The 23,249-nt window shown below is 41.7% G+C and overlaps 2 protein-coding genes across 8 annotated transcripts in view; one reads left to right on the top strand and one right to left on the bottom strand.

Annotated features, from left to right (window-relative positions):
- The window catches only part of NCBP1 (nuclear cap binding protein subunit 1), a 38,558-nt gene extending 26,052 nt beyond the window's left edge, over positions 1-12,506 (bottom strand). Inside the window, exons 1-4 of one of the 3 annotated variants that reach the window (XM_019966250.2) lie at positions 12,213-12,506; positions 3,520-3,608; positions 2,860-2,960; positions 896-1,052 (exon numbers count right to left, since the gene is read on the bottom strand). In XM_019966250.2, the coding sequence (XP_019821809.1) occupies positions 896-1,052; positions 2,860-2,960; positions 3,520-3,608; positions 12,213-12,246 (381 nt within the window). In that variant the 5' untranslated portion in view covers positions 12,247-12,506. Of the gene's footprint in view, positions 1-895; positions 1,053-2,830; positions 2,963-3,519; positions 3,609-12,212 lie in introns of those variants that run through there. The other 2 variants (XM_070794796.1, XM_070794797.1) reach the window with 2 other exon arrangements.
- Positions 12,507-12,603: 97 nt separating this feature from the next.
- TSTD2 (thiosulfate sulfurtransferase like domain containing 2) overlaps positions 12,604-23,249 on the top strand; it is a 29,215-nt gene continuing 18,569 nt past the window's right edge. Inside the window, exons 1-3 of one of the 5 annotated variants that reach the window (XM_070794800.1) lie at positions 12,886-13,442; positions 18,372-18,587; positions 18,674-18,717. In XM_070794800.1, coding sequence (XP_070650901.1) covers positions 18,547-18,587; positions 18,674-18,717 — 85 coding nt within the window. In that variant the 5' untranslated portion in view covers positions 12,886-13,442; positions 18,372-18,546. Of the gene's footprint in view, positions 12,860-12,885; positions 13,443-18,371; positions 18,588-18,673; positions 18,718-23,249 lie in introns of those variants that run through there. The other 4 variants (XM_019966252.2, XM_019966251.2, XM_070794799.1 and 1 more) reach the window with 4 other exon arrangements.

Below are 23,249 nucleotides of genomic sequence, written 5' to 3'. Positions count from 1 at the left end.
CCACTGTCTATACATATTAATAAGGCTGTCAGTCTATATGTTACATATTAATAAAGCTTAATTCCATATCCATTTAGGAAGGCATGAACTACACTAGAGGCCCTGGAGACAGAGGAGAAGGGACAGACTGGAGAGAAATTTATGAGGTAGAACCGACAGGGCTTGGGGACTGCTTAGAGTATGACAGGGCAAAGGGAAGACAAAAATCAATGCTCAGGTTTTTGGGCAGCTATCCAGTAAATACCAGCCACTTGTGTGGGTTGGGGTGAGGACTGAGAAAAGGAGGTATGAATAATGTATTAATTTAGGGATTAACTTTCAGGCAAGATACCTTAGGGCTATCTAGGAAGTATCTGGAACATAGGTCTGGAGCTCAGGGGAAATGTTGAAGCAGGAGTTAAAACTATAGTGGGGAGGGGGCGGTCATCAAAATAAATAGTTTACAAACCTATGAGAGAGAATGGGAATGCTTTAAAAGAGAATATATGAAAGAAAGTGAAGTGAGGACAGAATTCTGAGAAACACAGAAATTTAAAAGGGGCAGAGGAAGCTGACCCAGAAAAAGGAGCCTGAGAAATAAAACACAGGTGGCAGCAGGAGGTCCTGAAAAAAGTGGTGCAGCAGCAACCAAGAGCTAAGAAGTGTAAAGCATCGTTTATTATAAGGAGGTCAACCTGGATTTAGAGTTAAAAGAAGCTGTATCACTGGATTGGTAATGAGCTCTGTATCTTTAAGAAGACTGGTTTCAAAAGGGCAGCTGTTATGGGTGAGTGGAGAACTGTATTTCAAGAGAAAAGAGAAATTATTTGGTTGTAGCTTACCTCTCTACTCCATTCCAACACTAAGTTCATAACATACCAAAAACTTCTCAAAAGTCAAAAAGCCAAAAACTTACCAAATATACAGCTTCATTATAATTGTTTGATTTCAATGATTCTTTCAGTTGGCGAATCATGGCTTCTACAAATTCTCCACCAAAGTTGTAATTCCTGGCATTCAGTAGTCCAACTAATGTTGTATAAATGGTCAACTTCTCAGGTAACAGACGTGCACTGATTTCAGAAGCCAGTACGACAATAAGATCCAAACACAACATTAAGTTGCTGAATTTTATACAATTTTTTTAATCATTTTATTAACTTTAGAAAAGCAATACATTTAACTATTATTTTAAAACTACTTCGAAAAAGGCATAAATATTGAAAAGAGTTGTAGACAGAGCTACCTCAATTTTTTCACTTTGATTCTATCAGTTAATCCTAGAGTTAACAAAATAAAACACTCTAACTGTGAAGTCATCAAACTAAAATAGACAAAACTCTAGACTAGCTTTTCTTCCAATATGCTTAGTAGAATCAAATGGCAGATTTACAGAAAATGGTTTCTGTGGTAAAATACCTGAGAATTGTTGAATGAAACAAGTTTTTTTAATACAGAATCATTAAAGGGGAGACAGAGCAATCAACATTTCTAAACTCAGCTGACCAAATGTCATGGGATCAGAATTCCACTTTGAGAAACACTATTCTAGTTTCTTATAAAAAGTTCAGAACTAATGCCAGGTCCTATTAAACTGCTGAATTTTTAACACAGTACTCTAATATAGTAAAATTTCTTTACATCTCAATTTGCTTACTCAAGTGTGTTAGTTTTCATTAAAATTATTTGAAAAGTAGAGGATCACAGTAATAAATTTTGAAAAAAAGCAAATGTTGATCCCTAATTTAGGCAGCCTTTAACAATTAGCTAAAAAAGAAAAGCAAATGGGAACTCATGATCATTCAGATTCTCTTAACATTTTTTGCATTTTCCCAAGGTTCCTAGCAGTGTTAGGGACAATTCAGTCTTAAAAAAATACTTGCACTGATAGTAACCATTCTCCTCAACCCATCCTCACCTCAAAGTCATGGCTTCCAGAGTTTAAACATGAATCTACTCCATTCCAATAAATGCTTTCAGAACTGAAAGAATCTATGGATAACTATAGCCAAGTTAGTTTTCTTAGTAGTTTCCTAGTGTGAGGACATGTCTTCCTGAATATTAATTGGATTCCTTCAAAAAACTGTATCTGAATTTATTTATACTTTATGAGAAGTTAAAAATCGACCTATAGTTTCAATCTGTGTGTATATTTGTAAATTTAAAAACTGAGTTGTAGGCAATTTAAGACAAAAACAATGTTTTAAAATAACTGAAATAACAATGAAGTCACTTTCATAATGAAGACTCTTTTATCCAGAAACCATAGCTACTTCTCTGCAAAGCAGACAGTTTAGAGTAACCACTGTCTACTTGAGTGATAAGAAGTCTGGATTGCTAATTCCACTGTTGCGAGAGACTGTTTCATGATCTCACATGAGACTTTCCCACACTAATGGCCTTACAAATTAAGTACTGAAACTCATTCTAGCTAACCTAACTCAGAGAAAGATTATGCCTATTATGTCACAGCTCCAAAAGCATCTTCAGCCTTCTAGAAGGGCTATTACTTGAGTGACTGACTAGTTCTCAAATTTGTTTGATATTACTGATTAAAAATATAAATTAAACTCTATCATATACATTTAATTGTATGTGCTTAAAAGAAGATTGCTAAACGTGAAGTTGTCTGCTTTCTCACTTAAAAGCAGTCAACTCAAATGAGTCTAAGGATCCAAGAAACAAAAAAAAATGCTCAATTTTCATGCTATTTATCTCTCAGAGTTCACCAAAGGGCCAAAGTTCATTTAATTTGACAAATTCCCCATGGAATGAAACTAGATGACATATGGAACATAAACACATCTTCTGAACATTCCCAAGCATTTAAGAGTAGATAATACATTATCACCTGGATTCATAAATCTTTTGTATACATACACTGTACAAAGAAGCCTTAAGATCTTGCTCTTGTAGTTAGGAAGATCAGCTTCCAAAACACCAGCCAAGCCTTCTAGGTTGCTCTCCAAAGAGCAGGCACTCTGTAGAGGATAGGATAGCATATTAAATACCTGTCAGGTAACCAGCAATTAGTGCATTAAAATTTTCCAGGTGATGATAAAAAAGTTACACACAAGGCACTCTGACAGTTTAGTATAAATAAATTCTGGTTGTTATTATTCTTTAGAAAACCCCATAAAGAAAACAAATGAAATTTAAAAAGCAGCGTAGCAAGTGTTAGATGTGGGAGAACATCCCAGGCTCTGTCTACTGATACTTTTCTAATGAATTCACTCATTATATGACTGGGCAAACTACCTCAAGTATCCAGAACTTACTTGGTCTTCATTTGCAAATTGAGCAGACTGGTTTCTAAGGTCTCCTCTAAGACTTAAATTCTATGAAAATTACTAAAAACATGTAACTCTCAACTATCTGCATTCCAAAGCTTTTAATATGCCTCTACTTTGGGATGTAGATGCATGGCCATACAAACTTTGACCATAAGTTAGAACATCAAGTTTTCAGATGCAGAAATTAATCAAGCACAGTCAATTAACACTCTAAGCCCATCACAATCTGTACCTATTTTGATCATACCTTTTCTCCTACTTTGCATATTAAAGATTCCAAGTGATCTTCAGTTTCATTTGCATCAGAGGTCTTTCTCCTTTTGTGAGGTTGTCCCCCTGTTTCAAGAATGTAAAAAAGTGAACATTACAGGATGACTCTGTTACCAAAAACTTTAACTTTTTAATGCTATAATCTCTTTTCTACCTGAAGCCCTACTGTTTATGCACAGCAGAAGCGCTTAGTAACTCAGACAAGGCTAGATACAACCAATAAACAAGGCTAGACACAACCAACAGTCTCCATACCCTGGGGCATCATAACTCCGAGAGGCATTAAGTTTTGTGAGAAAAGTGTCCCCACAGAACTATGCAATGCAGCAGCCCTGTCCATTTCTTGGATAGGTAGCAAAGGTGCCCGTATCATGCTAGTCACTAGCAGTGAGAAAACTCCCTATAACACGCATCAATGGCTATTCCCATTCATTAAGGGCTTAACTTGAGTTGTTTAATCACCCTCAGCTGCTCGTTCCTAAAACCTGTCAGTGTTAGTAGTACTCATTATTCTAATAATGAAAATTATGTAAACTGATGAAATATGGGTATAAAAACCAAGTTGAACATTTTGCAAAGATCTGATGAGGGGGTAAGCTTTTGTTTAAAAACAAAAGAGGAGGAAACTTCAAATGATGGGAAAGGAAGCATAAAACATTAGGACTAGTTTTACAAAAGTTTCAGAGCTCTTAAGTCGTCAATTAATAGTTTTGGTTCTATAGACCATAGAGGCACTAGGGTCTGGTTTATCCCAAACAATGAGAATTACAATCAGCAGACATACTCAAAGAAATGTCCTGAGCATGATATCAAACAATTGGTGGGGAAGAAAGTACACGATTATCATCCTTAAGTACCGGACGATCTATCATTTAGTCTTGGTGTTAGCAATCTCTTACCATTTTGTCTAAAACCTCAATACTCCTACCTCACATTCTTTTACAGAATATCATAAGGCTGAAAAAATTTCAAATACTAGTGTTAAATACGGAGAAGGCAATGGCACCCCACTCCAGTACTCTTGCCTGGAAAATCCCATGGACTGGTAGGCTGCAGTCCATGGGGTCACTAAGAGTCAGATGCAACTGAGCGATTTCACTTTCACTTTTCACTTTCATGCATTGGAGAAGGCAATGGCAACCCACTCCAGCGTTCTTGCCTGGAGAATCCCAGGGACAGGGGGAGCCCGGTGGGCTGCCGTCTATGGGGTCGCACAGAGTCAGACACGACTGAAGCGACTGAGCAGCAGCAGCAGCAGCAGTGGTAAATACGAAAGATGATGCTGTTGCTACACACAGTGTGGGCCACTCTCCCAATATAATTCAATTTTTCACTTCCACCAATTAAATTATTAGGACAGCAAGCAGACAAGCAAGCAATAATCTGTAACTCTACCAGGGATCAGTATTAATAATGAAAATCTGCAGATACAGGGTCACCCAGAGCGACTTCACTTTCACTTTTCACTTTCATGCGTTGGAGAAGGAAACGGCAACCCACTCCAGTGTTCTTGCCTGGAGAATCCCAGGGACGGCGGGGCCTGGTGGGCTGCCGTCTATGGGATCACACAGAGTCGGACACGACTGAAGCGACTTAGCAGCAGCAGGACCAAGTTATATTTTTAATCTCCAGACTTGTACAGCCAGAGGAACTGAACCATTTTTAGAGTTCCCAACTACTTACTTACCACTGGAACATCTAACAGTGAAAAAAAACCCAATGATTTCCATAAAACACAGCACCTGGCTATTATAACATGGGATGTTAAAAGCTTTTCCAATGTCCGACATGATCTTCAGGTACCTACCACCCGAACACAAGCTGAATAAAAGAACCAAAACGCAAAGGAGAAAAAGAAAGATATATCTGTCCGAATGCAGTGTTCCAAAGAATATCAAGTAGAGAGAAGAAAGCCTTCCAAAGTGATCAATGCAAAGAAACAGAGGAAAACAATAGAATGGGAAAGACTAGAGATCTCTTCAAGAAAATTAGAGATGCCAAGGGAACATTTCATGCAAAGATGGGCACAATAAAGGACAGAAACGGTATGAACGTAACAGAAGCAGAAGATATTAAGAAGAGGTGGCAAGAATACATAGAAGAACTATACAAAAAAGATCTTAATGGCTCAGATAACCACCATAGTGGAAGTGATGAAATTCCAGCTGAGCTATTTCAAATCCTAAAAGATGATGCTGTGAAAGTGCTGCACTCAATATGCCAGCAAATTCTGAAAACTCAGCAGTGGCCACAGGACCGGAAAAGGTCAGTTTTCATTCCAATCCCAAAGAAAGGCAATGCCAAAGAATGCTCAAACTATTGCACAATTGCACTCATCTCATACGCTAGCAAAATAATGCTCAAAATTCTTCAAGCTAGTCTTCAACAGTATGTGAACCAAGAATTTCCAGAAGCTCAAGCTAGATTTAGAAAAGGCAGAGGAACCAGAGATCAAATTGCCAACATTCGTTGGATCATAGAAAAAGCAAGGGAATTCTAGAAAAACATCTACTTCTGCTTTATTGACTTTGTGTGGATCACAACAAACTGTGGAAAATTCTTAAAGAGATGGGAATACCAGACCACCTTACCTGTCTCCTGAGAAATCTGTATGCAGGTCAAGAAGCAACAGTTAGAACTGGACTGGAACAACAAAATGGTTCCAAATCGGGAAAAGAGTATGTCAAGGCTGTATATTGTCACCCTGCTTACTTAACTTATATGCAGAGTACATCATGCAAAATGCCAGGCTGGATGAAGCACAAGCTGGAATCAATATTGCCAGGATTAATATCAATAATTTCCGATACACAGATGATACCACCCTTATGCCAGAAAGCAAAGAAGAACTAAAGAGCCTCCTGATGAAAGTCAAAGAGGAGACTGAAAAAGCTGGCTTAAAACTCAACATTCAGAAAACTAAGATCATGGCATCCGGTCTCATCACTTCATGGCAAATACATGGGGAAACAATGGAAACAGTGAGAGACTTTATTTTCTTGGGCTCCAAAATCACTGCAGATGATGACTACAGCCATGAAATCAAAAGACACTTGCTCCTTGGAAGAAAAGCTATGACAAACCTAGACAGAATATTAAAAAGCAGAGACATTACTTTGCCAACGAAGGTCCATCTAGTCAAAGATATGGTTTTTCCAGTAGTCATGTCTGAATGTGAGAGCTGGACTATAAAGCTGAGCACCGAAGAATTGATGCTTTTGAACTGTGGTGTTGGAGAAGACTCTTGAGAGTCCCTTGGACTGCAAGGAGATCCAACCAGTCCATCCTAATGGAAATCAGTCCTGAATATTCGTTGGAAGATTGATGTTGAAGCTGAAACCTCAGTATTTTGGCCACCTGATGTAAAGAACTGACTCACTGGAAAAGACCCTGATGCTGGGAAAGATTGAAGGCAGGAGGAAAAGGGCACGACAGAGGATGAGATGGTTGGATGGCATCACTGACTCAATGGATATGAGTCTGAGCAAGCTCTGAGAGTTGGTAATGGACAGGGAAGCCTGGCATGCTGTGTTCCATGGGGTCACAAAGAGTCAGACAGGACTGAGTGACTGAACTGATTACCACCTAGATAGAATCAGTGTTATAAAAGGCCACAGGGCAAAACACTGTGTGCTTTGACTGCCCAACCCCTCAGTGATCATTGCTGCTGCTAAGTCGCTTCAGTCGTGTCCGTCTCTGTGCGACCCCATAGGCGGCAGCCCTCCAGGCTCCCCCGTCCCTGGGATTCTCCAGGCAAGAACACTGGAATGGGTTGTCATTTCCTTCTCCAATGCATGAAAGTGAAAAGTGAAAGTGAGGTCGTTCAGTCGTGTCTGACTCTTAGCGACCCCATGGACTGCAGCCTACCTGGCTCCTCCATCCATGGGAGTTTCCAGGCAAGAGTACTGGAGTGGGTGCCAAGTAATCACTGAATATAGTTTAGAAGAGATAATGTCAAAAAAAAAAAAAAAAATACAACAAGCATGCAACACAACTGTTGCAACATATTCCTGAAGACACCTGTCCATGTAAAGATGTGGACATGTGCAGTATCATGGTATCAGTGACCCTGAGTCTCTAGTATACATCAAGCTGAAGGCACAGAATCTGCATAAAGGTTCCACCACCCAAAGAGCCAAACCCGACACAAAAGGACTTCTATTTTCAGAATTCATTCACTGAAAAAAATTGCATATCTGAAGGAACATTTACATAAGCTATCAGCCAGGACATTAAAATAGCCGTATCCAAGAGCAATGGTTCTCAACTAGGTTGGATTTTGTCCCCCAGGAGCCACTTGGCAATCTCTGGAGACATTTTTAGCTGTCACACGGGGGAAGTGCTACTGGCCTCCAGTGGGCAGAGGCCAGGGATTCTACTAAACATACCACAGTGCAGAGAACAACTCCCACCAACAAAGAATAATCCAGCGCAAAATGGCAGCAGTGCTCATGATGAGTAACTGTTCTAGGAAGCAGAATATACTCAATGTTCTTCAGAATCAGACTCCAGTAAGGTTAGGAGAATGCAGATGCTACAAAACGACTGAATCAGAACAGTGTTTTTTTTCCTTTTAAACCTTAACCATTGTCCATTTCTTTCTGGCCCATCTACTTTGCTAACTCACATCCCACCTCCAAGCCATCTCTAAATTAACCATCCAGCTGGCCTGTTTTCAAGTCAGTTTAGAATCATACCCCAGACTTTAAAGCAGCCTCCTAGGCACTCTTGTAAGACTGGACAGAAGAAAATACTGACGTGGGGAGAGAAGGCAGGATTTTTGAAGAAAAACTAGAAAATACAAGTATTCAGTCCTATCTCTGAACTGCAACCCTTCTTTCCTCTCTTCTTCCTACTTTTAGTATGTTTGAAGAATAAGAGGCACAAAGTGTTAAGAAGTAGAAGATGCCCGACTCTCAGCTGACACTGGAGAGACTGTAAGGGGGAGGGGGACTTAACAGACACCAGGTGAACTCACACGGTAACAGGATACTGAGCTCAAGAGAGCGTGGGCAAGATCACAGGCAGGGAGAATAAAAACTTTAAGAATAAAATCTGTGCAATCAGCTGAATATTTTCACCTATCCTCAAGAAAATATACCTAAGGTAGTTCACAAAAGAAGAACAGATTTTATATTAACAAGTACCTAAGTAGAAGTTTTACAGTGGAAATTAAAGTTACACATTAGCACTTCATTCTGACACCCTTGGTTAGTATAGAAGAGAGAAGGAAGTCTCTATTAAAACCCATCAGAAAAAATCTTAACAAGCTGAGTAATTTCCGCCCCCCCCCCCGTAAGGTGATCCTAATTCTATATGGATACATTATACTACGTATTTTATATCCTTATTTAGAATTTACACGCATTACAAAAAATTTTAGACCCACAAAGTGGAAACAAAAACCAACTAATGTGAAAGAGAAAGTAAAAAAAACCAACAAGAGAAAAGGGAAAAGTAAAGTACCTTGATCCTGCAGATTTAAAACAGAGGTATAATAGTCACTTCTGAAACAAACTATACTCTTCCTCAGAGTAACAAATCCCTGCACTTCTATTTATTTTTTTCTATAGTTAAGTATCAATTTTAAGGAAGAGTCACATTCTAAAAGGTAAGGATCTAATACTAAGTAGCTTAAAAGGGACTAACATGGGGTTTGGGGCCAAGGTTATGGACAATATAAATACTTTCTTACAAGAATAAAACAATACACTGAACAGCTACTGTATGCATATCCAAAATAATTGAAAAGCTTCAGATATTCTTAAAAAGAGTCTAAGAAAGGAGTTAGTTTTAGCACTGAACCAGTATCCACACACATTTATTTCCATTTTCATTGTCTATAAATCCACCTCCAGGTGAACTTCATTGGTATAGCCTTGGATCCTGGACTCTGAAGTCTCAACAGATACAGTTTTAAGTTGTATCTGTGAGCTGATCCTCCCTTACCTCTCTGACCTCATCTCCTACAACTCTCCCCCTTTCTCACTCTACTACAGCAACACTGACCTTCTGGCTGTTTGAAGATGACAGGACTATTCTAGCCTTAAGGCCTTGGAACTCAAAGTTCCCTTTGCTTAGACTACTGCCTTCCCCCACTTTTAAATTAATCAAATGTAAATATACCCTCATCTTCTGCAGGTTTTTGATCAGATGCCATTCTCAGTGAGGCCTTCACTGACAAACCAATACAAAACAGCAACTCCTCCCCAACAAGAGCCTTACCCTCTTTAACTGGTTTTATTTTTCTCCACAGTACTTAACACCATATGATACACTATATTTACTTGATTGTTCTCTGCCTGTAAAAGGGAGACTGCACCTTTTATCATCCACTGCTGTACTGCCAGGAGTTAGAACTGTGCCTGGCACTGTTAAATATTTGTTGAATGAATTACTGTGTCTAGTCAAACACGTGGAGAGTCATGGCAGTTAGGGACTGGTAAGAGCTGACAATAATCCAGAAATGCTTAGGTGCATCTATTTAACACAACAATAATTTGGCCTATTTTAAAATAGCCTTCTATAATACTTAAGTTTTCAAAATTTCTGGTTTAAAAAAAATTTAGTAGGCATTTAACCAAAAGAAAGTTTTCTAAAATATTTGACTCAGATCACCGTTTAGAATAAACCCTAGCTGATGATTACCCAAATTGTGGCAATTTACGAAAGCTCCAAACTTGGTGTAGTATCTAAGAGGGGTTATAAACTGCCCTTCAACTACTAAGTTATTTATAGTAAACGCTGCTTAATTAACTCCTTATTTTATTTTGTTTTGTCTTTATTTATTCTGAGATTCCTGCAGCAAGACCCAAATGGACAGTGATTTAGCTGCCAGAAACTAACTCCTAAGAACGTTATACCAGCATCCCAATAACCAAAGCAAAAGTTGTTTTTCTACAAATTTACATCCAATTCTCCAGGATGCCCCTTGGAAAGATTTTCTCTCCCTTTAGGGACACCCTAGAAAGGAGAAGATGAAAGAATAGAGAAAGCATGAGAAGAACAAAGACAATGGGAAGAAGTTTAAAAGACCTAAGTTCTCCAAATCCCAAGTGATGACTTCTAGGAGATTAAGTTAACTAATCAGATACAAGGCACATGAAAACTATTTTCTGTGCCCTGTATGTACATTATGTTGTGTTTAATAAAAATCAAAAATACAGCATAGTAAGACCTGTGTAATGTAACTCTCGACTTGCTTTCACTGGTATCTGGGCACTGCTAATGCTGTCTCCATGCTAATTACACTAAAACTGTAGACCTCAGGTGTGAGGTGATAAGGCTGGGGTAGAATATCCTCCCAAGCCAAGCTCCAGGAGAAATCTGATACACTATTAAAACTAAGTGGGGGACATCCTTGGTGGACCAGTGATTAAGACTGCAGGCTTCCACTGCAGGGGGCACAGGTTCAATCCCTAACCCTAACTAAGATCCTTATACCACGGCCAAAAGAAAAAAAAGAAACAAAACCCAAACCAACAAACCAAACAAAAAACCTTAAATTAGTGGGATTCTGCTCCTACCCTTAAGTTACCCCAACATTCAAGGAGAGAAAAATGTCAGTGGAAAAAATTAATTCAATTTTTTTTGTTCTGTACGTTTTCTTCGAGTCACCATCTGCCAATGTTTATCAGCTCTTAAGCATTATCAGGTGATAAAATACACATCTTCATGAGCAATTAGTTACACGTGTTATCTCTCACAAAGCCGAAATGTCTGTATCATTATTTCTAAGTTACAGACTAAGGTTTAAAGAGGTAATATAACCCAGGCAAGATCACAAAGTAAACAGCAGGGTCTGGCTTTGAAAAGTCCTCTGATTCCAAAGTCTGGCCTCTTAACCACCAAACTACACTCTACTCGAAGAACAATACCCTAAACTATTAATAACAATAACTGTTAGGTTTTCAGTTTGTTGGATGTGTGTTCTTGACTGATTTTTGCAAGATAAACATCTTTTCTATTTTTAACTAGCAAAATTATTCTTGGTTTTTATTACGATGGCAACTCCATGATCCCCATGAGCGCAACCATCCAAACGGTTGATCAAAATCTCTAGGAGCTCTCCAGTTAGTCTTCCGACACTCTTTATTACACAAGGGAAATATGCTTACGGTCAGCTCAAAATGTAACACAACAATCTACGTACATCTCTTTCTTAAGAGACCTCTTGGGTGTGGATAAGACACCGATTTCTTTCCCTATCGCTTGGAAGAAGGCAAGATGACGAATGACGGGTACAGGAGAAAGCTCAGATCGGGATTCAGCAGATCTCTCATCTTCTGAGTCCTTTTTAAGTGCAATTTGAGGGTCAAAACGAGACACTGGGTAGAGTGGGTCCCTAAGAAGCGGAGGCACAGACACAGACACTCTTAGCATTCCCTGCTCGGAGATGCTAAGAGCCAAATTTTGAAGAGTTCCTAGGGACCGGGGTCCACCAGGCCTCCCCGTGGCCAACGACTGAGGAACTGGGACCGGGGGAAGCAGGGGACTTTCCCAAAGTTGCCCGGCCGCACTCCCACCGTGCCACTCCTTCTCTACGCGGCTCCCCGAACGCCCCTGGAGGAAGAAGGGCTTCCCGTCCCTTCTCTCGAGACCTGAAAACCAGGGAAGCCAAACCTCGGCCCACCTGAGGGCGGCCTCGGCGGCCGGGCTCAGGGCACTCACCATCGTTCTCGTCGCTGTGCCGCCGCCGCGACATGCCGCACGCAGGTGCTCCGCGGAGCTGAGACACCGGTCACGAAGCGCGGCAGGAACCGTCAGGCCGCCGGCCGGTGGGCGGACAGCGGCGAGGCGCGCGGAGTGGCCGGCGCGCAGGCGCTTTCGGTCGCGGCGGCTCCCGGAAGCACAAGGCAGGATGGCTGGATGGCTCCGCGAGCTCGGATCCAGGAGAGCCGGTTTTGGAAGCTCACCAGGCCGGTAGCTTCTGCCCCGCACGCAGCGACCCTCTCAGGTTACCTCCGCCTCTTGGCTGCTTCCTTCGCCCGCCTTCGCTGAAAGCCCTTCCGGGGCCACGCGGAGAGCACCGCCTCTTCCGCCAGGCCGAACCCCGCAGGTCGCGAGCCACGCCCGGAGGCGGGTTGTCTAAGAGGGACCCTCTAGTCCCCACCTCCACTTCAGTCCCTCTCTCGGGGCCTCCCGGGGTTTTCCCGGCGGCCCTTTCACCAACTGCCTAACTTCCGGAGCGAGGTGCGGTACGGCGTTCCTTCCTAAATACAGGAGGGGGCTGGGAGTGCGAGGGCTGCGAGCGGTGGCAATTTCTAGGCGGAGACTGCTCGGTGAAGAGAGATCTGAGAAAGGATCAGGACGGGCGGGTACGTGCTCATCTTTCTCCCACTTCCCGGCCTTTGACGGCTGGGGAAATCTGGGCGGAGAGATTAGGCCAAGACCGGTGCGCGGGTAGAGGCCGGGGTGCGAGGTGGCTCCAGCGACCCGGGGACAGAAGGACCCTCCGAAGCGTGAGCCAGCTACTCCAGGGTTACTCTCTGGCCGTCATCTGATCTCTCGCTCCTCTGACCTGTGGTTTAGGAAAGAACGCGTGATTGCTTTAGTAACGTTTTCAATAGTTATCGGGTACCTTCATACGTGTATTTGAATATCCCTCGCTCTGACATCTCTGGTGAGCGCTGATACTGCTGCTGCTGCTAAGTCACTTCAGTCGTGTCCGACTCTGTGTGACCCCATAGACGGCAGCCCACCAGGCTCCCCCGTCCCTGGGATTCTCCAGGCAAGAACACCGGAGTGAGCTGCCATTTCCTTCTCCAATGCATGAAAGTGAAGTCGCTCAGTCATGTCCGACCCTCAGCGACCCCATGGACTGCAGCCTACCAGGCTCCTCCGTCCATGGGATTTTCCAGACAAGAGTACTGGAGTGGGGTGCCATTGCCTTCTCCGCTGGTGAGTGCTACAGCTGCGTATCTAACTGCCTGGTCTTTCAGATCAGATCAGTCGCTCAGTCGTGTCCGACTCTTTGCGACCCCATGAATCGGAGCACGCCAGGCCTCCCTGTCCATCACCAACTCCCGGAGTTCACCCAGACTCACGTCCATCGAGTCAGTGATACCATCCAGCCATCTCATCCTCTGTCGTCCCCTTCTCCTCTTGCCCCCAATCCCTCCCAGCATCAGTCTTTTCCAGTGAGTCAACTCCGCATGAGGTGGCCAAAGTACTGGAGTTTCAGCTTCAGCATCATTCCTTCCAAAGAAATCCCAGGGCTGATCTCCTTCAGAATGGACTGGTTGAATCTCCTTGCAGTCCAAGGGACTCTCAAGAGTCTTCTCCAACACCACAGTTCAAAAGCATCAATTCTTCGGCGATCAGCCTTCTTCACAGTCCAACTCTCACATCCATACATGACCACAGGAAAAACCATAGCCTTGACTAGATGAACCTTTGTTGGCAAAGTAATGTCTCTGCTTTTGAATATGCTTTCTAGGTTGGTCATAACTTTCCTTCCAAGGAGTAAGCGTCTTTTAATTTCATGGCTGCAGTCACCATCTGTAGTGATTTTGGAGCCCAGAAAAATAAAGTCTGACACTGTTTCCACTGTTTCCCCATCTATTTCCCATGAAGTGATGGGACCAGATGCCATGAACTTCATCTTCTGAATGTTGAGCTTTAAGCCAACTTTTTCACTCTCCACTTTCACTTTCATCAAAAGGCTTTTTAGTTCCTCTTCACTTTCTGCCATAAGGGTGGTGTCATCTGCATATCTGATGTTATTGATATTTCTCCTGGCAATCTTGATTCCAGCTTGTGTTTCTTCCAGTCCAGTGTTTCTCATGATGTACTCTGCATATAAGTTAAATAAACAGGGTGACAATATACAGCCTTGACGAACTCCTTTTCCTATTTGGAACCAGTCTGTTGTTCCGTGTCCAGTTCTAACTGTTGCTTCCTGACCTGCATACAAATTTCTCAAGAGGCAGGTCAGGTGGTCTGGTATTCCCATCTCTTTCAGAAGTTTCCACAGTTTATTGTGATCCACACACAGTCAAAGGCTTTGGCATAGTCAATAAAGCAGAAGTAGATGTTTTTTCTGTAACTCTTTTGCTTTTTTGATGATCCAGCGGATGTTTGCAATTTGATCTCTAGTTCCTCTGCCTTTTCTAAAACCAGCTTGAACATCTGGAAGTTCACGGTTCACATACTGCTGAAGCCTGGCTTGGAGAATTTTGAGCATTACTTTACTAGCGTGTGAGATGAGTGCAATTGTGCGGTAGTTTGAGCATTCTTTGGCATTGCCTTTCTTTGGGATTGGAATGAAAACTGATCTTTTCCAGTCCTGTGGCCACTGCTGAGTTTTCCAAATTTGCTGGCATATTGAGTGCAGCACTTTCACATCATCATCTTCCAGGATTTGAAATAGCTCAACTGGAATTCCATCACCTCCACTAGCTTTGTTCGTAATGATCCTTTATAAGGCCCACTTGACTTCACATTCCAGATGTCTGGCTCTAGGTGAGTGATCACACCATCATGATTGGGTTGTGAAGCTCTTTTTTGTACAATTCTTCTGTGTATTCTTGCCACCTCTTCTTAATATCTCCTGCTTCTGTTACCATATCATTTCTATCCTTTATCGAGCCCATCTTTGCATGAAATGTTCCCTTGGTATCTCTAATTTTCTTGAAGAGATCTCTAGTCTTTCCCATTCTGTTGTTTTCCTCTATTTCTTTGCATTGATCACTGAGGAAGGCTTTCTTATCTCTCCTCACTATTCTTTGGAACTCTGCATTCAGATGTTTGTATCTTTCCTTTTCTCCTTTGCTTTTCGCTTCTCTTCTTTTCACAGCTATTTGTAAGGCCTCCTCAGACAGCCATTTTGCTTTTTTGCATTTCTTTTCCATGGGGATGGTCTTCATCTCTGTCTCCTGTACAATGTCACAAACCTCCATCCATAGTTCATCAGGCACTCTATCAGATCTAGTCCATTAAATCTGTTTCTCACTTCCACTGTATAATCATAAAGGATTTAAGTCACCTGAATGTTCTTCCTTCAGTCTTACCCATTTCACTAAATGGCACCATCCAGTCTACTGCTTAATCCAAAAAGTGGATAGGAGTCATTCTTAGGTCCTTTTCCTTCACTTCCTAAAGAACAATCTACCTGGAAACCCTGCCAGCTCTACCTTCAGAACAGATCTGAATCAGATCACGTTACTCCTTTGTTTACAGCTCTCCAAAGACTTTCTATTGTAAACTCCATAACCTCTTCTACAGGGTTTTACTCTCATCACTGTATTCCAACCACTCTGACTTCCTGCACCTGCAGTAAGTCAAGCTGTTTACCACCTGAGGAATTCATACTATTTCCTTTGCCTGAAGATCTCTGCTCCTAAGTCTGCATGGATGGCTCCTTGTCTCAGTTCAAACATCAGGCCCTTAGTGAAGTCTTTCCTGGCCACCCAATCATTCTTACTTCATTCGACAAATATCTTGTATATGTCATGTGCCAGGCAGTTTTCTGGATGCAGAGATGAACAAAAGAAAACTCCTGCTTTCTTAGTGATGATGACTCATTCAGGAACCAGCAAACAATGCAATCAGGTAGTGAGTAAAAGTGGGAGAAGATGAGATTAGGGAGGTGGTAGATGGGGCTTTGTAAGGACTTTATCCTGGTACATTTAGAAGCTTTTGGAGGGCGATTGGACTTAGTTTTTAATCGTTACCTCTGAGATTTCCCTGGTGATCCAGTGGTTAAGAATCCACCTGCCACTGAGGGGACACGGGTTCCATCCCTGGTCCGGGAAGATCTCAATGCCGCGTGGGGCAACTTAATCCTGCTTAAGTTTACTGAGCTCTTGAGATCTAGATCCAGCAAGCCACAACTACTGCAGCCTGGGGGCTTAGAGCCTGCGCTCCACAACAAGAGAAGGCACCACGAGGAGAAGCCCCTGCACCACAACCAGAGGGGGTCTGCGTGCAGCAGCAGAGGCCTAGCACAGCTAAAAGGAAGATAAATAAAAGTTTTAAAAGTTACCTCTGTGGCTTCTACAGGAACAGGGCAGTTGGGCAACTGTAGTCATTCAGTCAAATGATGGCTTGAAGGAGGCTGGTAGTGAAGGTGGTGCATTGTGGTTGATGTGATTGTATTTCAGAAGCAGAGTTGATAAGCTTTTCAATCATCTGAAAAAATAAGGAAATGAGAATCCCAAAGTTTTTGTCTGAGTAACAGGAAGAATAGAATTGTTGTTTACTGAGGTAAGGAAGACTGAGGAGCAAGAATTTGGTTTTAACAGTTGCATTTGAACAGCTTCCTAGCTCTCACCACAGTCCTGCAGGGTAGATACTGTCATCCCCATTTTATGCTTTTGGGAACTAGAATTCAGAGAAGGTAAATATCCTGCCCAGGTTCACTTACTTGCACCCAGCTGCACCATAATCCAAAGCCCATACTTTCCCTAGTCTTTCTTGTTATTCTTCACATTTATCACTTGTAACATTTGCTTTACAAAAGAATGCATCATGTTGGTGTACTGTGTTCCTTTTGACAAGATTTGGCCATGGTAGCAGTTTGTGTATTTCTTTTGGCTCATTTCTTGAGCTTCCCTGGTAGCCCAGCTGGTAAAGAATCTGCCTGCAATGTGGGAGACCTGGGTTGGGAAGATCCCCTGAAGAAGGGAACGGCTACCCACTCCAGTATTCTGGCCTGGAGAATTCCATGGACTGTATGGTCCATGGGGTCGCAGAGTCAGACATGACTGAGCGATACAAAGTGTCAGTTTGACTCATTAAAATGAGGCTCTCTAGATAGTTATTTTTTCTAAGGAAGGGAATTTGACCAGCTCAAAAATTAGAGGACAAAAGAGAAAAGTATTTATAATTAAAGGTACTGCTGCTGCTAAGTTGCTTCAGTCGTGTCTGACTCTGTGCGACCCTTCAGACGGCAGCCCACCAGGCTCTGCCGTCCCTGGGATTCTCCAGGCAAGAACACTGGAGTGGGTTGCCATTTCCTTCTCCAGTGCATGAAAGTGAAAAGTGAAAGTGAAGTCGCTCAGTCGTGTCCAACTCTTAGCGACTCCATGGACTGCAGCCTACCAGGCTCCTCCGTCCATGGGATTTTCCAGGCAAGAGTACTGGAGTGGGGTGCCATTGCCTTCTCTGAATTAAAGGTACTAACACACAGCTGATGTTGAGGGAATGGGGGCAGGAGGAGAAGGGGACAACAGAGGATGAGATGGTTGGATGGCATCACTGACTCGATGGACGCGAGTCTGATTGAACTCTGGGAGTTAGTGATGGACAGGGAGGCCTGGCGCGCTGCGATTCATGGGGTCGCAAAGAGTCTGACACAACTGAGCGACTGAACTGAACTGAACACGCAGCTTGGTTGATTTTGGTTGTACCTCGTACTTTTTTTTGGTGTGTTTTCCCCTAAATGTTGGCACGGCTTACCCTCTGATTCAGGTTTCTGCTGAAATGCTTCTGCCTCAAAAAGACCTGAACTACCCTCTGAGTTCTAAAGAGTCCTTCCATCACTCTTGTCTCCTTACCTTGTTTATTTGTCTTCATAGCCCTTTCTACCATCTGACTTTAAAAAAAAAAAAAAAAAGCAGTTTAATTCATTTGTTTACCTCCTCTCTCTCCCCACTGGAAAGTAAGCTCTAAGAAAGAAGAAACTTTCTCTGTTTCTTTCACTACTACATCTTCAGGGCTTAGAACAGTGCAGGGCATAGAGTTGGTGCTAAATAAATATTTCTTAGATGAACAAGTGAATGAATGGATAGTTTGGGCTACTGGGCCATGCTCATTTGCATGACTGATTTACTTCAAGTAGTAATCAAAGACTTGGACGTTGTTGTTTTTCCCTTGCTTACTTCCTAGGTGATAGTTAGCAGAAAGGAACCTACCCCACGGCTGGAGCCAAACCAGATGCCTTCTTCCACTTCACCAGACCAAGGAGATGATGACCTGGAGGCCTGTGTTTTAAGGTTTTCAGACCTGGATTTGAAAGACACGAGTCTTATGAATCCCAGTAGCAGTCTCAAAGCAGAGTTAGATGTCAGTGCAAAGAAGAAATACTCATTTGCAAAGAAAAAGGTAAAATTGCCGTTGATGTTTCAGGATCATGTAGGTACAGTTAATGCAGATATGTCCAGAAGTAACTCATCAAGGTTGTCCTCCAGGGAGTGGAGCACTGGTGAGACACCAGGCTGCTGCCACGCTCACGGTAAGTTCTAGTCAGGTCTGGTCACATTTGTCACTTGTAACATTTGCTTTACAAAAGAAAGACTGCATCATGTTGGGTACTGTGTCCAGTGATTAACCAGTTCTTAGTTAATCTTAGTTCAGTGCCAAGCAAAGGAGGATCATAGGAAACACCTAATTTACAGTGGAGTACTTGACAGATTCTTGATAGATGGGCTCGATTCTTTTTCCCACCTGGGGTTATGGGAAGAGTCCCAGGAGCCTCAGTTATAGGAGAACAGACAGGTGTCAGGGCAGCTGCTGCCTAAGACCCCAGGTCCGGCCTAGCTTGCAGGGCTCGGTTGGCTGGGAGAAGGAACAGAGTGGCTTGGAATGCTGCAGGCCACTGAGAACTGGCTCACAGTGTGGTAGATGGATGCTGCCCTTCTGGGCCTTTGATGCTTTTCTCAGGGATCACTGACTAAACCCTTCTCCTGCTGAAGCTCAAAGGAAAATGACTTGACTGAAGAAATACAGTTGAGACTTAGTTTTCTTACCTCCGGGCTTTTGTTCCTCTTGCAAAATCATCTTATATTGGCTCCACGTCAATGAAGAATAGATGTCTCTTCTTATAGCTTCTATACTCCACCCTTCTGCCTGCATCCCACACAGATTTCCTTGAAAATGAAACCCAAAGGATACAGACATTTTGTTGTTGTTGTTATTTTGCAATAATTTCAAACCTACAGAAAAGCTGCCAGAATTCTACGGAGGATCCCCTTTGCCCAGCAGCTCCATTCATGTTTCTTCAGTTGTCTCAAATGGCTTTTATAGATCCACTCTAAGGTCACATGTTTAGTTGTTATATCTCAAAGGTCTTCAGTCTGGACCACTTTTTCATTTTTTTCCCCTGAAATCATGACCGTGACTTTTTAGAAGGAGATAGTTATGTGTAGGACGTCTCTCATGATTTTTCACTCATGTTTCCTTGTGATTAGATTCAAGTTGTGGATTTTGTTAACAAGACTGCCCCACAGGAGACACTGTGTTCATCCAGCTGCATTCAGTCAGGCAGTCACAGTGCCAATTTGTCCTGCTACTGGTGATGTTAACTTCGGGTACCCAATTAAGGAAGTGCCTTGTCAGATTTCTTTGCTTTAAAATTATTCTTTTTTCCCTTTAGTTATTCAATATTTGAGGGAAAATAGTTTGAGACTATGTAAATAGCCAAAGAATTAATACTTTTGAACTGTGGTGTTGGAGAAGACTCTTGAGGGTCCCCTGGACTGCAAGGAGATCCAACCAGTCCATTCTAAAGGAGATCAATCCTGGGTGTTCATTGCAAGGACTGATGCTAAAGCTGAAACCCCAATACTATGGCCACTTCATGTGAAGAGTTGACTCTTTGGGAAAGACCCTGATGCTGGGAAGGATTGGGGGCAGGAGGAGAAGGGGATGATAGAGGATGAGATGGCTGGATGGCATCACCGACTCAATGGGACATGAGTTTGAGTAAGCTCCGGGAGTTGGTGATGGACAGGGAGGCCTGGCATGCTGCGATTCATGGGGTCGTGAAGGGTCAGACGCAACTGAGCGACTGAACTGAACTGAAATAGCCTATTTCACAATGAACTTTCATCTACTAGTTTTAGATCCATTGGTGTTTCTTTGCTTCAGTTGACTATTACTGTGATGATTTCTAAATGGTGACTTTCTAATTGCTTCATTCCTTCTATATTTCTTACTTGGCAGTCTTCTGTAAGGAAGAGCTTTCTTTGTTCCTAGTTTATTTGTATCAGTGTGTATTCAAGAATGCCATTTTATTCAGTGGGCGATAATCCATTATCATAATTTTTTATTTTGATTCTCAGATCATCTCAGGTTTGGCTGGGATTCCAGCTAGTATCTATGTCTTTTTGACTTACCCCATCATTCTTTGAGCATTTCCTTACTTTCTGATTTAACAAGATGTTTCAGGGTCATGTTCTTTCTCTCTCTCATTCTTGGAGTCAAACATTTCTTCAAGGAACACTGGTTCTTATGGAGGTGGAAAACCAAAACCAAGGGGCTAGATAAACTCATTTCTACTAAGGTGCTGCTTCTTTCAGGACATCTGGTGGACAGAGCTGAGAATAGATGGTGGATAGAGCTAATATCTCGGAGAAGGCAATGGTAACCCACTCCAGTACTCTTGCCTGGAAAATCCCATGGACGGAGGAGCCTGGTAGGCTGTAGTCCATGGGGTCACAAAGAGTCCGACACTTAATGAGCGACTTCACTTTCACTTTCATGCATTGGAGAAGGAAGTGGCAACCCACTCCAGTGTTCTTGCCTGGAGAATCCCAGGGACGGCGGAGCCTGGTGGGCTGCCATCTGTGGGGTCGCACAGAGTCGGACACGACTGAAGCGACTTAGCAGCAGCAGCAGCAGCAGAGCTAATATCTATATAGATGAAAAACACATAAAAAAAAAAAAAAAAAAACACATACATTTCTATATATCATACTTTTATATTTACTTTCATATCAGTATAAACCAGATGAGTTCATACTCATGGAACCTTTAGTTCTGTTGCCATATCACAGGTTTATTCTCTCCCCTTATATTTATAACTTCCCTGTATGATGATGTTTGATAGCAAACCCAGCTCTCTTCAGTCCCAGTGTGTATACTTAATTGCTTATTCCCCTGTATGCAGTCAGTCTCCCCACTCTTTCAAGCTGCCTCTTCCATCAGGGCCTGCCTTCCCCACACAGGCCTCACCTGCTCTTAGCTACCTTCCTAGCTCTGGCCTGCCTATCTCTCCGGAGCGGACCCCACATGGGCCCTGACTGCTGCTGGATCCTCAATGCCTTGTTCAGAAGGCCCTAAGAGACCAGTGGCAGGCCACATTCACACTGGGCTTCCCACCTCACTCAGGCCTGCCTGAGGACTTTTGATGAAGGAAAAAGGGAGGAAAGAAGGAAAAAAAATTCAGATTATATACTGCATTTTTTTAATGATCATGACTTCTTGAGGCCTCGATGCTAATGAGGCCTTGGATGCAATGCCTTACATTTATATATAAACTAATAGTCATAGTAATTATTGATGTACAATAATTGTCAACTGAAATAATTGTGTAATGCTTTTTACAAGCCTGTTCCTTGTAAAAAGTGTTCTTCTTTCCTTCTAAGTGTTTCCTTCTTAGTAGCCTCAATTAGAGAACAAGATTTGAAGTTCTAAGTATAATACAAAGAAGCACTCAAGTTGACATACTGCTCTTTTTATTGGCCTATACAGAATGATCAACTGCATGAGAGGCTAAAAAGTGCCCTCCAGTGTAATTTCAGACTACCCTATCCTGCTTCAGTCTGGGACAATCCAGATATGGTTGTGTACAGATTGAGGAAGATCTAAAAATGATGCTCCATATTTATAATTATTATTCTTCAGAGTGCCCAATTTTGGATGCTTTACAGTAGTCTTCAGATGTATTAAGAAAATTGTTTAAATGTTACATTAATATAAATTGTTATTTATATATTTTGAACAATTTTAAACTATATATAAGTATTGTGTGTGTATGTGTGTATATATATATATATATAATGTAAAAATATTAATACCGTTCTTTCTAGAAACCAAGAGGGAAAATATCTTGAAAGACTGATAATCATAGATGCCATAAACTGTACCATAATGTATAAACTTCAATTTTGACATCAAAAAAACACCATAAACAAAGTTGAAAAACAAATGACAAGTAGAGAAACAAATTTGAATAACTATGATCAATGAAAGGTCACTAAAACTACTTACAAATCAATAAGATAAATGCCACAGTAGAAAAATAGGCAACAGGTATGAAGAGGCAAACTAGAACATAGAATCAATATGAAAAAATATTCAACCTTACTGCTAATCAAAGATTGGAAAATAAAAACAGAGTATTTGCTTTTTATTTGGGTCAAAATTGAAAATACTGACTACAAAAATTTTAATACTGATAAAATGCTGTGAATAAAATGGAATCCTCATGCATTGCTGCTGAATGCATAAATTGGTAATGATTTTTCAGGTAGTCACTACTTAATCACAGTTTAATATTTATGCTTCTTCACCTCCAAAATTTTCTTCTAAATATTTATTCTAAAAAAAAAATTAAAAAAAAATATTTATTCTATGTAGATGGTTAAAGAAGTATACAAAGATATGCTGACATGCTCCTTCACCACTGCTTATAATTGCAAATATTGGAAACCAAAAAAGCTCATTCATTTAGAATTGGTTAAAAGAATTATGGTACATCTATAATTTTCTATTGTGTTTAATTTTTTTAACAATTTGCCTAAATCCTCTTTATAATAACAATAAAGTTATCTTCCAAAAACCAAATCAAAACATTTGGTACATTTCTTCCCATGCTTTTCAATATACTTTAAAAAATTTATTTATTTGGCTGCATTGGGTCTTAGTTGGGACACGCGGCATTTTCACTGTGGCTTGTGGCTCTAGAGCACACAGGCTCAGTGGGCTCAGTTATCCCATCGCCCATGGGACCTTAGTACCTGGACCAAGGATCAGACCAGGGTT

The sequence above is a fragment of the Bos indicus genome, chromosome 8, assembly GCF_029378745.1.
Source record: "Bos indicus isolate NIAB-ARS_2022 breed Sahiwal x Tharparkar chromosome 8, NIAB-ARS_B.indTharparkar_mat_pri_1.0, whole genome shotgun sequence".
In the NCBI taxonomy this organism is placed as follows: Eukaryota; Metazoa; Chordata; class Mammalia; order Artiodactyla; family Bovidae; genus Bos; species Bos indicus.
The sequence above is the reverse complement of the archived record's forward strand: the minus strand, read 5'-3'. Positions and strand labels throughout refer to the sequence as shown.